Genomic DNA, 18,121 nt, shown 5'->3' with positions numbered 1-18,121 from the left:
GCAAGTTTCAAGAAAAAGCAACAATGAAAACAGAAGTGGTTTTGCCTTAGACTTAGATAACAAAACAGAACTGAGAGCCTTACTATATACTTAACAGAATTAAGATGCCTGAAACTGGGCTTTGGAAGGTCATTTCCCTTTTTAACATGTTCTAAAAATTCTCTTTATACCAAAGTGTGAAGCTACATTCAGGTTCTAAAGAGGCACTCCAGGTTTTCTCCAAAAGTAATTATACATAAAAAGACGAGTTAGTCTCTTCCTTTATCAGTACACTCTTCCAAAGAAAAGGGGATGGGGAGATGAAGTCCTTTACGCTCTCTTAACAAGTTTCTTCTTGAATGAAACCAAATACCAGAAACTAATTGGACTGGAATTATTACAGTGGTTCAGCCATGGTCAGATACATCACACAGCATCACAGACCAGTATAGAAGAGGCAGGGACATATCCTAGCAAGCCCTAACAGTAACAACAGCAACAGTTTTCCATTAAACGTCACTGCTAGCCCAGTGAGACACACACTCCTAATCGCCAATCACAGTAACCACGTTTAGTAGTGCAAACAGTAGACGACAGCATCTCCTCAGAGGCCACATTTATGACAGATGTAAGAAAACCACCACCACCATGCAGCCCCTTATCAGCACTCCTCAAGACCCAGAGGCCACAGAGAAGGAGAGGGCCTCCCAGTAGTTATCAGCACTCAGGGGACTTGGAGCATCATGTCTGAAGACACAAGTTTATATTAAACAATGCTACATCTTGACGTGCTTCTGTTGCAGACAAAGACAGTGAGTAGGACTTCACGTATTCTTAGAATCATAGAATCACAGAATCACCAGGTTGGAAAGGACCCACTGGATCATCGAGTCCAACCATTTCTAACACTCCCTTAAACCATGTCCCTAAGCACTTCATCCACCCGTTCCTTAAACACCCCCAGGGAAGGCGACTCGACCATCTCCCTGGGCAGCCTGTTCCAGTGCCCAATGACTCTTTCCATGAAGAATTTTTTTCTGATATCCAGTCTGAAACTCCCCTGGCGGAGCTTTAGGCCATTCCCCCTTGTCCTGTCCTCTGTCACTTGGGAGAAGAGGCCAGCTCCCTCCTCTCCACAACCTCCTTTCAGGTAGTTGTAGAGAGTAATAAGGTCTTTACTTACTTATTACTTAATATTAGAAAGGTATTGTCTTCTAAGGAACACGAAAAATTATACTTGGTTTTACTCCCTTGGATTTAATCGTTGTTATCAGCCTGGCTCTTCTTCAAAGAGCATGCATGCAAGAGAACAACAGAGAAAGGAATGAACTCATACTTTGACACCTGCAGTAAAGCATCAACTTTTCAAATGGGGACAAAACTCTCTCTTGCAGTGTGTAGAACTGTTTCTCCCTGCATGCAAAATGCCCTGATACCATTCATATTTCTCAATTAGCACCACCATGGTGCTCTTTTCCCAAACAGCAGGTCTAATTTTTGTACACCTCTCATCACAGCGATCAGTCTAAATCCACCATTTTCACACAAAGGTTTACTACCAATTGAATGTGGATAGTGATATTTTTCTCAGAAGTCTTGGAGTTTTATTTAATAATAATACCAGGTGTACTTACTTCCTGGTATTATTATAACATTTTACCTGCTTCAGCAAGCAAGTATGACTCAGTATTGTTTTTCCAGGAACCATGGTACCTTGACAGCTGTTTCTGCATACTCCCTTGATACCATCCCAGCCAGGGTTTTATTAGCACCACAGATTGCAGTGTCTCGTGTACAAGAAATTGTTGGCATTTTGCCTTAGCTTAGTCTGCCGGTGACAGGAGTTTTCAAAGGCTGCTCAAAACTTTTACTGGATATGCTGACAAGTTCACAGTTTTGTAAAGCCACATTATCATCATCTGAACCTAACAGTTCAGCAGTAAACAATGGAGGTAAATTGTTAAGCTTGGATGCAGCCATGAAAATTCTTGCGCGTACACATGTATGTCATGCTCCGGATCCACAAGGTACACACTCATGTCCATGCCTTCTTTTGACCTGCATACTCCAAAGAAGGTGGATTATTTATCTGTATGGTGATCCAGAGGCTGACAAGGTCACTCTCAGGGCAAAAATCAAAACACTCAAGTGCACAGCCAAAACCAGATTACAGTATTTTCCCTGCTCTCTCTCTCTCTCTCTCTATATATATATATATATATAAAAAATTTACCTTACTGTTTCTTAGCTAGTGTCCGTGTGTCAGAAAAATCTAAGTGACCTTGGCTGTGAACCATGGATCTGTAATGTATATCTAATAACTTCCTTTCCTCAATCCATCAGGGCAGTAAGAGCTGGCACCAACATAGTATTATTCTCTACTGACTTCACTTAGAAGTGTGCATTGTCCTGTTACTTTGTGAAGATAAAACTGAAGGAAACTGTAAAGGAAAGTGAAAGAAAGTAAACTATGCTACCTCTTGCACTTCAAGAAATAAAAAGAAATTTAGTTAATTAAAGTTTCCTTTCCATATTCCAATAACTTGCAACACGGACAGAAGCAGAACACAAATGACAAGAACAATGAGTTTTCTGTCTCTGTGTTTCAGAACTCACACGGCTGCAGCATAAGCTACATAGAGGTTTCTGTCTATAACTATTAACTTCAACCATTTGGATGTATTTAGACCATGATTTTGCCAAATAACTTAAATAAAAACATATACTCCCATCAGTGGGTGAAAAACGTTCAAGCCAGTTTATTTAATATCTAGAAAGATTAGTGTTTACTACACTTCGCAACTATATTTTACTGCAAATATGTTTCACTTGGACTGTGGTTTTTACCAGTCAGCAAGACTGAGCAAATACCTGGGGGAAAGCTAATTCCAGGAGAGGAACAAAATCAGCAGTAGCAACAAGCTGCCATCTGCCTACAGAGAGCAAGACCATATATGCTGGCTCTAGAGAGCTGTAGGAATTAACACAGCAGAAGCAATTGCTGCACTTTCCTTGCAGCCCATGCTTTTTCAGCCTAACTGGCTGAGCTGATGGTTATTTAAGCATCCACAAACTTTAGCACTGTAGGTTTCCAGCATAAGACGCAGGTTTCCAAAAGCATTAAACCTCCTACCCATTTATAGCCCCTAAACTTCTCCCACATGAACTTCAGGAACCATATGATGGGCCTGGACTGTCAAGCATTCAGCCTGGGTCTAGCTTTGCTTCCAGCACAATACTAATGGTAAGCACAGATACATATTTATCCCTGTGTATAGGAACCTTACAGAGCACAAAGTTCTTAAAATGTGGGAGTGGAAATGGACAGATTAAACTGTGAACCTATACATGCCTTAGAGTTAAGCCTTAAAAGAAAACGCAAACCAGAAACACAAAGCAAATTACAAGAGCAGGACACGTGCTTGGAATCCAAAGAAGAAGATGAGTGCATTTGAGAAGGCCTAACTACCAGGCTTTTGGTTAGAAGCAAATCAGAAAGTTAACAGGCAAGGAACCAAATTTTCCCTCAATAAACTTGCACATCAGAGGCCTGGGTATTTTCCACCTAGCATTTTTCCAAACCTTGCGTGCTAGAAAAGGCCCTTCTGACTGAAGGATGAGATTTCTCAGGAACTCTGTTTGATCCCACCACCACCTTTGTCTGAATGGTGTTGCTAATTATAAACACATGAGCCAATCCAGGAACTACTTGAAGCAAAAAACTAGTGCCACTTTGGCACTTGAGCACCCACCTCACTGTACCTTCTGTTATTAACTTCAGCTTTGGTATGCTATCTGACTTCAAGACTAAGTCGACTACACTAGCTACGTGAAACTGAGTATCCAGGCAGTAAATTTAAACAAGAACTACCAAAGTAATTTTCCATGGGGTAGAAGAGAGGAAAAGAAGTCAATACCAAGTGTGAAAAGAAGACTTTAGCATTCACTTTGAAAGAGCAGGGAGATACACCAAAAAGGTCTATTATCTTCATGTCTGGTGGAGGTGGGCACAGACAGCAAGGCAAGAATTCAACTGCAGTGCAATCGTGAGATTAGGCACAAAGCCAGAAAAGAAAAGGGCTACACCAGACCTCCAGTCTATGTAACTGATCTCTTAAATGGCTTATTGTTATGAAAGCTTGGAAAATTACAGTGATTTACAGGATTGAAACTCTGCCTCACAAGGTACCTCAGCGATAATATTTCTGGTCTCTCTCTGCTATGTGACCACAAAAGCACAAACTGCCTGGGTTGTTTTCATTAGGGTTGGATTATACTAGGTTAGTAAATCAGGTATTTCACAAAGAGAAGAAATAATGTCATATTTGGACACATAAACACTTATTAAGAGACAGTTAAACTAGTAAGAACTCAGATGGGTACCTTCCTCTGCACACCAAGTCACGACAAGCAATTCATATTGCCTAGCACTGTTCAGATACATGTTTTGCCACTTCTAATTATTTCACTTTGTGTTTTCCTTTACTGAAGAGGTTGCAATTATGTTTGTTTTCACATTTCCTAACAGAAAAAAAAAGAAGCCATTTCAAGAGTGTCACATAGGCAGCTTTTGAGTTCTTAGATCTTATCGAACAACTTAATTACGTGCTTTAGATGTTTCTCTCCTTTTACTGTATTTTTTAAAAATTCTTTATATAAAAACAATACCAAAAATGTGACTGGTTTCATTAACTTTGATAGAAAGCAAGAACAGTTTGAGTAAAAATCTTTTAATCTAATTTTTAAGTAGAACATTTATAGAAACCAAACATGCATTCTTTGCCCTGCTGCCTCTGGCAGACAAACTTACTTTATTTCCTCATAATTAAAAAACAAGGTACACTTTAAACAGTTAGAAAATTCTTTCCACAGCTGACCTGCTCTAAAAGACAAGTGTACAAGGTAGTATGTAAAATTAATCTCCTGCATTCATGGAAGGTATTTTATTAACTTACAGACAAGAATAGTTTTTCAAAACTGACCTAGTTTTCTCTCTGAAACAAAGCTTTTGCTGCTGATACTGTTCCGACAGTTTTCTTCGGAAGATTGAGGATTCAGCAAGTACGTCATTTTTAGGGAAGGACAGAGTAATGATATATTTAATCCATATTCTTTCTCACTTTGATTGTTTTTCCTAAAGAGAAACTTCGAAACTGGAAAAGTAAACATATCTGCAATCACACAACTCTGCGGGCCTGACGACGCTGAATGAATATTAAATTCAAAATCCTGACATCAGAAATGCATTAAGGCCGAACGTGATGAAAGAGGGCAGAGTGAAGGTCACCTGCATGGCCCTATTTCAGCCACCTTGGGAATCAGCAGAAAAATCAGGAACTGTAACAACATGTTTGTTTCCATACTCAGAATGGACTATTCAGAGTCTCTGTCCAACCTGCTATCCTCTACAGCTTATCTGAGGTGGACTTCGTGAACTCTGTACCAAACCAAGTACTTGCCCTGTTCGTAGAATTCATCATCGCACCACAACCATGGTAGGGTGAAACTGAAAGAACAACCCTGTTTTACAACTGAGAAGGCAAACAACAGAAAAATCCCAATCAAAAGCATGTAATAACTCCGAATGTTCGATTTAAGACATTTGATAAGATTTTTCAGACAATATGCCATCCCAGACTTTTTAAATACAGGTGCCACCAGCAGCAGCTGAAAGAGGTCAGAACTTCTGCAGAGCAGATTATCTCCACTGATGCGGCAGTAGAAAAAGGAATACCTTTTGTAACCAAGTTTTTTATGATGGCCACAGCACGCCGAGCCTAGCATAAGACATCCATGGTAGAAGCAAACACAAATGCAGTTCTCCAGGTCAACGTTTTAATCTTTTCTTCTTCATTCAGGTCACAATTTGGGCATTTTTTAACTCAAAATAAAACTTCTATGTGAAGAAATGGATTGTCATCATGTAATCAAAGCAAAAACATTTGCATTCAAGATTAGAAACCTTTTTTGTTGGGGGAAAAAAATAAGTGTATGTTTTTGCTGTTTCACTCATGTATTCAAAAGTGTATAGGCTTTGTGAGAAGGTAAAAAAAAACAACCAGTATTTACTACAGAATGTTTTATTACACACAGTTTTATTAATTTTTTATTAATAGCACAGCCTCACAAGAGGTGCAATTCTTGAATTTCCACGAGCACTACAATGCTGATTTCTTATTTCTAGTGTGGATCACAAAAAATACTGTTACATATATATCACTGAAAGGTAAAATACAGCAGGAACTGCCAGCTCTGCATCCACTGGCACACAGTCATGTTGGTGTGACAGTATATGTTGAAAAACTCAGCTGCAAGTGTCTCACTCCTCATTTTTTTCACACCTTATATAAAGAGTACAGTGTTTGAAATGAGGTGGCATATACCACAATGTCACAGGAACTTCAGAGGAATTTCTTGAGTTGATTACCGCACAAACATACACAGAGAATCTTTCCCTCCTGCATTTCAGTCATCACAACTCATTGCAAGTGACAACTTTTATTTTTGCTTATAAAATTTTTGCCTATTACTTACGGAAAACACAGCAGCTCACGGCTCCTTTTGTAAGGTCAAAAAAATGTAACCCTTTTCTACAAATCAACCTTCTACTAAATGTGCAAGTTTGATGCCATTAACCTCCAGAAAAAAGCTCAACATTCACTTAAGTCATATAGGTAGCCTGCACAGCTAGCAAACTGCTTTCATTAGGGGTCATGAAAGCCTGGCTCTATCTTCTACTCATCACTCCCTCAATTAGATTAATTCCTTCCACCCATAGCCTCATCCATCACTTCAGTTAATGCTTTAAACTCAAATGGTGATTGGATTTGCCAGCTCAGCATTGCTGTAATTACCTCTCAAAGCAATGCGCTGTTTCATCAAGTCCAGTCTAATTTTACTAGTCTTAAGAAGAAGACACTTGCCGGTCTTTCTAAAGTCATTAACGCTCTGGCATTTCAATGTTTTCTGAATTATTTTTTAACAAACTCCACATTAAAGCAGAGAAAAAAAAAGTTATTAAAAATATATCACGAACAGACTGAATATTAAGTAACAGCCAACATGAGAGATAAACCCCGTTAATGCAAGAATGGAAGACGCAAAATATGCTAATAGCATATAAAATATGTGAATAGGACAAAATACTTCTAGAGTTATTCAACATAAGCAGTACCATTATACCTACAATTTGGTGATGCTTTAGTTAAATTTATAAAGAAAAGCAATTAGGTTTTATCATTAAAATATTTATAAAGCTCCAAGTTCTTAGACACACAGTACTGTTAATGTTTCAGAACAGGTATGGAGTACTTTATTTCACTTTCTAATAGTTCTGCTATAAAAATCACAAAGATATGAACTTCTAACCAATTAGCTGAGATACTGCAAAATTTAGAACACTTTCCACACTATCTCCCCAAATTAATCAAACTCCTCTAAAATACCTATTTAGTGATGGAAAATTCATGTAGTGCAAAAGTCACCTACTTCAATAATTGGCGTTAACCTATATTGAGGGCAAACTTCAGAGGAAGGAAAAAAGCAAGAACTAAGCAAGCTTGTAATTCCTCGTGTTCATTTTAGGGCACTGATTCCCAATTAGGAACAATTTGTATTACGACAGCTGATGAGAACACCACCTCAGGCTGTGCCCTTCCCTCCTCCTGTGTCACGGAAAACTGAGCTCCCTACCAAGCAGACCCTGAACCACTGCAATAGGCAGACCAGTGTTGGCACAAGGTTCAGTTTTCCTTAAATTTTCAGTAGTATGAAAAGCCTACAGCTCAGCCTGCACAGTATGGGAAAAGGAAAATCTTTTTATCCACCCAAATGCAAGCTTACAGTTCAGACACTTCATGCAGCTTCATGTCTGGTTCAGCTTTACTCTCTCAAGTGCTTGAGGAGCAGGTTTTTTTTTCATGTTTTGATCTTTAAAAAAAATTGTTTAGGAGATTCCCACTAGACCATTTCTCACTGAAATTTTAGAAATTGACTTGCATAGTTAATGAAAAAGCTTACACTGGTGAGAACTCATTTGTTTTAATATAAGTGACAAGATGGCTCGAAAACAGATGAATAATCAACAAGGACAAAATGTGAATTCCCTTTTTCCTCCAGTGAGTGTGTTCATAATGGAGAATTTAGCCTCAGTACATTCCTTTTTCTTGATCAATAACATTTTATTAGCTTTAGAATAACAAAAGCCTTAAAGAAACTCCAGATATCCGATTTCTAAGTTCTTCAGCCAAATCTTTTGGGCTCAGGTCTGGACTTCCAACTAAGCCTCAGATTTTTGACTCCACACTGCAAGACAATTTTAAGAGTAAGAGCAACGGGCGAGAAAGAGTAGGAGGAGGGAAGAATGGTCAAGAAACACAATTCATTACATACTAGATGCAAATATGAGGCAAGAAGGAGAAATTGAAAGATTTACAAAGTAGTAAGAATCTTGGTAAGATCTCTGTCCCCCAGCTGATTTCTTCATCACCAGCATTCCATATCCAGATATGGTTCAGGGCCTGACTGTTCCTCAAGCATGTGGCGCTTCCCCCCTGCATAGGGACTACCAGCCCAGGAGCCACATGGCCACAGCAGGCAGGGGTTATCTCCAGAAGTAGTAAGACAGCCTCCCTAGAAGTGGACTTAAATGAAGGACACCCAGCTGCTGGTGGATGCATGGTTACAAGCCTGTCCATTAAGGCTCTCTGGGGATGCAACTCAGAGACTTGTCTTGGAAATGGAAGGAGGCAATGCTTACCAAACCCACTACTTCAACCCTCCTAGTTGTGCCATTTTTTTTCTCCATGTTCAAGCCGTCTTTGTTTCTTCCTGCTCTTGTTCAAATGCCACACAAAGACTAAAGTACCCACCAGAGCAATAGATCAGGAACATTAAAGCATTTTGGCTACTTTTTCTTTATCTCCCTGATCAGGTAATATGCAATATGCAGAAATATCCCCAGGCAAACAATCCCCTAAAGACTCTTCTTTTTACGCTGTACTTCAAAATAAATTTCCTGAGGGCAGATGAAGAGCTGAGCAAAGGAAAAAGAAGGGTGAAAGGGACACAGGGAAATTTAATGGGGAAGAACAGGGCAAGAGGATTTCATGTTCTAGACAGTCCTTGTCAATGAACACTGCAAGCACAGAGAACACTAAAGAACAGCCATGCTGGTTGTAGCATCTGCATTCGCAATTAAAACATCAACAGCTTCCTGACTCTTGCCTGCACCCAATCTCCCACTGCTCTGGCACGCAGACCCAGACAAAAAGGAACAAAACAGTAGCTGGTCAAAGCTACAGTTCTGCAGAAAGGAGGAGAATTTCCCAAGCATAGAAATGACTAAACTCCATTAAATTTGACTTTTAAAATCCTTATACTGACTCTTATATACTTGTAAAGATATTGGCTGATGTGTCACTGTTTAGACACAGAGATTTTTCATAAACGTGCCACAAGCAGACATCCCAACTGCCTGTCTGCCTACTTTCTGTCAAGGCAGTAGTCACGACATACTATGAGGAGTCAGTGTGTTGTTGTATCAGGTCAGGACACTATAGGCACTATATGACCATGGCCAATTTAAGCACACCTGGGACAGCCTGATTTAATGACAGCACTCCGGGGAATTTCAATTGTAACTAATTTAACACTGAGGTTAACCCTCAGACATTTCTGAAAGGAATATACTAGGTAAAACAAGTTTTTCAAAGATGTCAACACACAGGTCACAGATAAAGACATAAAAAGAGCTAGAAAGCAAAAGAAATGAAATGTATGCTTCTTCCACCTCAAGTGATCATCTCTAACAGATTACTCAGCAAAGCAATTCTGTCAGGCCCACATGACTCCTCTTCCCCAAAAGCTAGAACAAGATTGATAATTAAAAGCAGAGGGACCCACCTGGAAACAATTCTGCATAATAGGCACATACACAATGCTGCTTTCATCATTAGGAAAAAAATGACAAGTTTTAAAAGCCTGTCAGGATTTCTTGGATTAGAGTTGGAGGAAGTAATTAAGAAAAAAGTTTTTTTTTTCCTTTGACCAAAAAAAAAAAAAAAAAGCTCTCTATGGAGTCAAAAAAGATATCACACTTTACCTTTTTTCAGCACGTGGGAGATGAGTACTCATCCTTAAGGGTTGTAAAACCAAAGAAGAACATGATTACCACACTACATAGCATGAATTTATTTTAGTTTTTACTTCACAGAAGCCTAATTATCAGCACAAAGCGGACTGCACATTTTGGAATATTTATTATAGTAGAAACACCTACTGTATTAACTATCCTAATGGCAAGTATGAACAAACCATAAAACCTCGCTTGGCAGAAGTTTATGAGAAACTGTAAACCAAACCCTTATAAAATACACTGCTCCCTACAATGTGACGTTTACAATGCTATCCTATCATTACATCAACTTGAACACGTCTCCTACACCAAACAGACAAAATTAATTTGGCCTAACCTGCTGAGGGAAAAACAATGAGAAATCAAATCTTCTATTTTGGACCTTGAAAATATATTCAGGTTGTCTAGAAGAGTAAGACTTGGCTGAAGTTAAGGCACTATTTTCTGCTGCTCAGCCATGAGACTTAAAGAAAAGCTTACCATATAAGCCTCAACAGTGAGACTTGTTATGCCTCAGTTTCTTTGCTGGGAAAGAAGGAAAATGACAGCAGCCTGTATCACCAGTGGGTAAGAAAGGTGGGAGGTCTGAGACAGTAACGGGAAGATGAGGACAGGCACACAGAAGACAGATGCAGACAGCGAAAACCTGGAAGTTTCCAGCTTGGCCATCACTCCTAAAGATATTTAACCTTGAATATGAAACCAAAGCCTCCAGCAAGTGCCCAGACACAAGCAGGAGGGCTAGAAGGCTGTGCTGAGTCTCAAGGGCAGCCAGAGCTTACAGGTCACTTGACTGAATTGTAGCTATGCAGGGAGAGCTCTGCAGCGATATTGAAAGCCAGCACCTGCACCTGGCTGTCCCCTCAGGCAGTCTTCAAGGTAAATTTTAATTAAAGGTGTGGATAACAGCAAGGAACACCACTGCTGAAAAACGTTTGTGACATCTTGGTCAAGAATTATACACTATTTCAGGACAAGCATAAATACACCTTCCCTCCTTGCCCCAAGAACTGCCAACAAGGAACACAATGAGGCAAGTCACATCCTTTTATGCCCAGACCTAGGTGGTGGTCAGACACTGGGGAGAAAGAACGTCTGTCCGTGATGGCACTGCAGCCCAAGCTGCTTCTGTGCCCTCCAACAGTTCCGGATACAATGTGCGGCAGAGTTTTGCTTCCTTCTGAGCAGCAGAAAACACCCATGAGAAAACAAAAAGGAAAATGCAGGGTTCTAGAGACAACTGTTGGGCACAAAAACACAAGGCAGTGTGAAAAAGGGTGTCTAGAAAATGGCTGCAATGAGGTGTCCTCTAAGTATTTGGAAACAAACACAAATGTTTTAATATTTAGATCTTAAGAGCTTGAGACAAAGTTACTTCAAAATACGTCACCTACATTTGCTGGACTCTGCTTTGTCACAACAGGAGATTTGAGAAACAGAGGATATAATCATTTGCTTTTCAGGTTGGAACCTCTACCTCAAATATGTCACCTTCACTTTGACTTGGGCACCTTGAAGTCCTTCTGAAGGCCCAAACATGAGGCATGCATGCAGTCACTGCACCACCACTTACTGATGCAAAAAGTGGTTTCCAGTACTTATAAGCAGCAGCCACAAAACAACCAGCAAGCAAACACAAGAACTCCCCAGAATGGCCAAGTGCCATCCCTTGAAACGCAGAGCACGTTTCTCATGATTTGGGGGGCACCCTGTATGTGTTAAAAGCCATCAACTGGAAGATACCAACAGCTTGCACTCATTTATCTGATCCAAGTAGAAGAAATCATGATCTCTGAGTGAGGAAAATATTTAGATGGATCCTTTGCCCAACTGATTTCCTAAAAGCACCTCCCTTTTCTTATACAGAGATGGGCTCCATGAAGAATCCAAACACCCTCTGACAGAGGGCTTTGCTTCAGAGCTGCGGAGAGACGGGACTGACGTTAGCTGGTGCATGAGCTACCAGCCTCTTCTCTTCCCTTCATGCACTGTCATGCTGTGAATTTACTTACATACAAAGGGTTCTTTAACTCTTTAAAGGCTTCAAGAAGCAGCAAACATTGTCAGCATGGGGTCACCCATATAAGGTGAAAAAACCAGATTTAAGTAAACACTTTAAACAGAGGTGCTTTCATAGCAGAAAATATTGGGAATTTAGCATTAGGAAACCATCCTCCTACTTTTCATTTCCTTTCTCCTCCTTCCTAAGAAGCTTAGGACAAAGGCATATATATACTCACAAACATACAAATATATGCTCATATATGCATGAATATACTCACAGTGAAAATTTGAGCTACTGCCTACCGCTGCATGAGAAATGAGTAATTTTTTTATACATAACTACATTTCAAGAATATTTCTGGCTCCAGTAGACCAGTTTAAATGCTGCTGGGAAGCTGAAAAGGCATCAAGAAATACTAGTGAGTCAGTGTAAAAGAACTACAAATTGCTTGGCTCTTCCTCTGCAGTTGAAGTACAAGTGCCCTGCAAAAGCATCTTTTCAAATTTGTTTTGTGTGCATTTCTACAGGAGGGGAAAACAAACCCCGAAAACGAGTATTTGCTTGAAACTTCAAAAATGGATTCAAATGCAATTACAGCTCCTATTCCTAAAGGACACAAAATTTATGAAGTTCTTCTTGAACTTATTTCTTCAGATATTAAACTGCTTTATGAGGAACAAAATGGACTACAATAGCAAATTAAATGTTTAGTGACAAACATGAGAAAGACTGAAATAAATGGAATATGTCTTACAAACAAAACTACTCCATATAAACCCTGTGACCTCTTTTATTTAAAAAGTTTTAGAAATCTTTGATCAGATTTATGAAAGAAAGGTTTTATATCTATGTAATTTATAAATAGGCATATATAAGAAAAGAGAAGATACATAGATAACACAGGTAGTAGATATACAAGTTCTATGTATCTATCTTGTATGTGTGTGTATGTACATACGACGAAAAAAAGCAAATCTACCTCAATTAGAACAATGTCTGCACTCATTTCGTATTCTAAGAGAACATGCTCCACTCAATATCTAAAAATATACGACACAGCAACTGTCCAAAGGCTGGTTTACAAATCCTACTGAAAGGGTTATAAATTGTGACCCCTCGACAGCTGTTGGAAGTACAAGTCAGAAAGAAGCTTGAAGGTATCAAGCTAGAAGATGCAACACTGTGTGATGCTGGTTTCTTGCATCAAACAGTACTGACCATTTACTCCCATGTATGGAAATTACAATGGTTAAACTTATTCTATTATTCACAAAGAATTCTTCCCTCTAACACTCACTAATGCTTTGCCAGAAGAGATTTAGATGCCCACCATGACACATTTTCTAATTTTTTATTGTCTTAATGCCATTTCTTTGCACATAATTACAACAATTCAATCTCTGTCCTTTATTCTTTACTCTGTTCCTGAACTTGCTTCCATCTGTATTATTAAAAACGTTTAGTAAACATAAGGCAATTCAGAATCATTAATTTTCCGCATTATACACTTCATTCGGTACCCATTTATTTCCTTGAAATCACTTGTAATCTGCACCAAGTTTTGGATTTTGTCTATTATTTGTAAAAGTTGCAGTATCATCATCTAAGAAGTAGGAACACTGCACTAGCACAGTATGAAGTGATGGAAGTCTAGGGACCACAAACAGAATTGGACCGTAGAACTTAGTGTTATGAAGAAAGCCATCTTAAGAGGGTTGTTTGAATTAAGTTGCAAGGACATAACATTGTACTCTGTTCTCACAACTGCTGTGTAACGTCCCCAAGAGAGTGATATGAAAACGTTTTGACAGCACCAGACTCTTCAGTTACAACACAGTCATAACCTATATTTGGCTCAAAATTAGCCTACGTGCACAGGAGATGTTAAAAGGGTAAAGAGAGGCATGGTATTTTCTCACCCACTGCTGTCTTGCAAAGAAAACATCCACTCCATCTTAACAGCAGCGTACTAATGAATCTGTCAAAGGCTAGATATTAGACCAGATTTTCTTTTAGATCACATCAGAAAGCTATTGTCAGCATAAAAATATTCTTGCAGTAATAATGGCACAAAGCTAATGCCTATTATAAACGAAGATGTTTCAAAACTGCCAACAGTTATGTTGGCCGAGTATCTGCTGCAGTCCTCCAGACTGCACATCTTATATCATTTAGTTATCAAGAAGTATATATTTAAGCGTTTTTCTTATAAATACAGTAATACTTCTAATTGAAGAAACGATGATGGCATCAAAAGTGCAATAAGGATATTAAGAATAAGGTTTTCTGTAGAACGATAAAAATAAACTATTAGTACACCGATGTTTTCAACCACTGTAGCTGCAAGTTCACTTGTAAGAAACGGTGACCCTTCCTCACTGAGGTCTTCTATTAAAGATGCCAAAAATCTGTCAGTGATGATAATAACAACAAGTTGAAGGGTAGAAAGTCAGTCTTACCTTCCATCTGCATAGTCTGCATCTGCACCTCCCCACCAGACATCTGAATCATCATCTTCAGCATCAGCTGAATCAAGATTGTCGCTCTCCTCTGCTAATGGGCAGCAAACAAACTCCACACCACGAAACTTGTCGATTCCACAGGGCAGCAGCATGCCATAGTCATGCAGATTCATAGCCTTCTCACTACAGGACTACAGAAACCAGAAAACAAATAGAAACAATATTGTCATGGAAGCAGCTGGAAAAACCTGTCACAGACCTCATTACAGAGAAATGTAATGGTCTGCATTACTGCCTTAGGAGGTTAAAGCTGGTGAACTGCACGATCTCTGAATTTTGAAACAGAATTTAGAGTGGTCATGTCTGCATTCACTACCTGCACTGTAGGTAACTCCTCATCTGTCATTCATGCGACCATTGTAAGCAACAAGCTCTCCCATGCCTTTAGTCTTTGCCAATATGGAATAACTTGTCTCCTTCCATATACTTGGACAACTCCATATCCTCTTGCCTAAAATCCACACAGACTCTCCCTTGTAAAATGAAAACTAAAAGGCAGAACGGTAATTTGATGTATTAATACTGATCCTGATGCATTAATGCTGTTAGCTCATTGCACGACAGATTAACATTTAAAATACCTGATATACTGGAAACACATTTCATCTGTTCTGACAACTCTGCCAGTACACTACCTTCTACAGCACTTATTTGGAAAACAGTCCAATTGTGCAGAATTATAATTTAAAGATCTATGACATAGGACAGAAAGATATAGTGATGTAGAACAGGTGAAAAAAAGGAAAATAGTTCAGTCATGCACAGAGATGGCACTCGCCCAGGCTACATCATCCCAAGTCAGCAATTACTTAAAACAGACTAGAATTCACCTGTATGAAGGCTGGTGCTTTAAACTCTTCATTTGAGGGATAACAGCTACGATTCAAGCAAGAACTAAAAATTTGAAAACTGCTAAGCATGTTTCAATTTTCATCTCCAGAAGATGCAATAATATACAAACTAAGAGGTTCCAAACAAGACAGCAGCCAGAAATCTTCCTGAAGCTCATCTCAGTTTTAATTCTTACCACCTTCCTATGTAAGGAAAAAAACGCCTAAAACTCATCAGCAATTAAAACATTAAGTTTATTTCTGTTTTCAGTAAAGCACTGGTAAATCATAAGATTTCTGTGCTTGTCTGCGAAGTGTTTTACCAGCTTTCCTACCCTTTGATGCCGAATTACCCATACTGCATTCTTTGAGGCCTGTTTGATCTCTGCAAAGCACCCGGCATACCAGTATCCATCTGAGGGGAATGACAAAGCCTAGCCATTAATGATCAATCTTAAGTTCCAGAACAGCACTAACACAGGAAGCCAGAGGAAGCAGAAAACATGGTGTGAGTGGCTGTGGGGAAAAAACGGTGTGAAGAAACAGGGCCAATGTTCAAAGGTCAAGGATACATATCCAATAGCGGACTCTGATGTGCTCACCAGAGTGACTTCTATTTCCTACCTTATACAGCAGAACAAAAAGCCATTCACTCAAACATTCCAAAGTACCGCTTCTTGTTTTCCGTGTCACTGCTATATTTAAACTTATCCTCAGAAGAATGATACAACTATACAGAAGGAAGGCAGGAAACTTTAAGACAGATAAATATACCTCTTTAGCAACAGTATGCCAGTGCAGGTGAGTTTCACACACATCCATCCTTTCTTGGTGAAGGAACTTGCACTTGTCTGGTACCAGAAGGGCATCACTCACAAACTCACCCACTGAAAGAAAAAAGACAATTAATTAAAAAAAAGTTAATTTTGCTTCTAGTTCTTCACCCTTTTAAATGTTTAACTAGGCATAGGGCAGCTTTCATGAATGAGTGGCAGGGTCTGTTTGCAGCGAATGGAATAGTTTCTAAATGGTGCTTCCATTATCACTTTCTTCAGACTTCCCATATGAAAGTAGCTCCTGTCTTTGATCTCAAATATGTACTATATTACGAACGCTTCAGTGTAATATGCTAACTTCCATACAGCCAGTATGAAACTTGCAAAGACCCATCAACGACATGCATGATGCAACATGAAGTCAGGAATTAGTGGATCCAGCTCCCAGAGGGAAGTGCAGGGATCGGGAGGGACAATTACATTTTGCATCTGCACAGCAGTAGGGAAAGGATTTGAAATGTTCAGACATACTTGTTTTTTTCCACACAAATAAAATATGACAACACCACACTGTTTCAAACAATTTGAGAGTACTTCTACTGAATTACAGCACTAGCAGCAACACAGTCCACTTCATTACTTCTGTTGATGCAGCCTCATTTCATCAGCCAGATGAATTCAGGTAAGCCCAGAAGGCTCATGAGCGACTGGAGCTCATCAGCCCAGGAACAAGATGATTCATTGATCACCTGAGTAACTGGTCAGACTGAAGTGGAGAAAAAAGGCTCTTTATCAAGGACATAACTGGCCAAAGAAACTGTACTGTCTTCAGCAGAAAGATAAAAATTTACACACTGAAGAAATAAACAATGCTCACAGCTTCAGTACTAACAAATAAGAAAAAACACAGCTAATATGTCTAACACGATTTATTAGACTACAACCACCATAATTCTGTACAATTGTGGCATTGCAATTAAATAATCCCCACATTCCTCAAAGCGTTTTTTTTTTAAAAAAGGAAAAATCACAGAGTACTTTTGAGAAGTCGATATACTGAACAGACACTGAACTGTGAAAGCGTATGACAGCTGGCATAAATCATCAACTCCCTAAAACACATTTGTCTGTAATCTCCGAAACACTACAGGCAGTATGTTCAGTGAAAGAACCAAGGTGGCCTACTGGCTGTATGGGTGTAATAACAGGTTAATTAATCAAAATTAGCTGACTACAAGTTTACTGTTCAGTAGTAGGTTGTCTCAGGAAGCTGATGAATTAGTCCTCAAAGCTTACAATTAGAAAAGCAGTTTTAAAAATAATCAACATCCAATGGATTTGGGTGAAGAAACAGAGTTCAGCAAACAGATATATATATATATATCTATCTTAGCTAAATACCAAGATGTGTATTTCACTTTAATTTCCTAGCTGTATTTTACTATTTTTGATCTGAAGCCTTTAAAAATTCCAGTCAGTTTAATATAAAAAAAAATTTGTTTTCTTTATCCTTCAGCGACATACTCTAATGCCTGCTAACTATTAACAGAAATGCCTTCTAGAGGTCTCCAAAGTAAACCTGCAAAAGTCATGATTTAAAACAATTTCAGGTAACCCAATATACAAAAACTGCAGCTTCTCTTAAAGTCTCTGCTCCCAGCGGTATCATACCTCAATCTTTGAATAAATTTGCACCTTGCTTTTATAGCTGTATTTCTTTGTAGGGGACCATCCTGCCATGTACCCACAGCCACTCAGTACATATGGAATTGGTAATGCTTCAATTTAGCCAAGTACTCGAGCACTAAGCAAGCACAGGAGCACTGTGCTGAAGACTAACAGACTATGTTGTCAACTTCACACTTCTGGGACAT

At 39.0% G+C, this 18,121-nt stretch overlaps 1 protein-coding gene across 3 annotated transcripts in view; it reads right to left on the bottom strand.

Annotated features, from left to right (window-relative positions):
• The window catches only part of APP (amyloid beta precursor protein), a 216,670-nt gene that overhangs the window by 94,601 nt on the left and 103,948 nt on the right, over positions 1–18,121 (bottom strand). For all 3 annotated transcript variants that reach the window (XM_054056832.1, XM_054056833.1, XM_054056835.1), the window contains exons 4-5: positions 16,246–16,358; positions 14,579–14,772 (exon numbers count right to left, since the gene is read on the bottom strand). In XM_054056832.1, the coding sequence (XP_053912807.1) occupies positions 14,579–14,772; positions 16,246–16,358 (307 nt within the window). The remainder of the gene's footprint in view (positions 1–14,578; positions 14,773–16,245; positions 16,359–18,121) is intronic.

The sequence above is a fragment of the Cuculus canorus genome, chromosome 1 (genome assembly GCF_017976375.1).
Source record: "Cuculus canorus isolate bCucCan1 chromosome 1, bCucCan1.pri, whole genome shotgun sequence".
NCBI lineage: Eukaryota > Metazoa > Chordata > Aves > Cuculiformes > Cuculidae > Cuculus > Cuculus canorus.
This window is presented reverse-complemented; position numbering and strand designations above follow the sequence as displayed.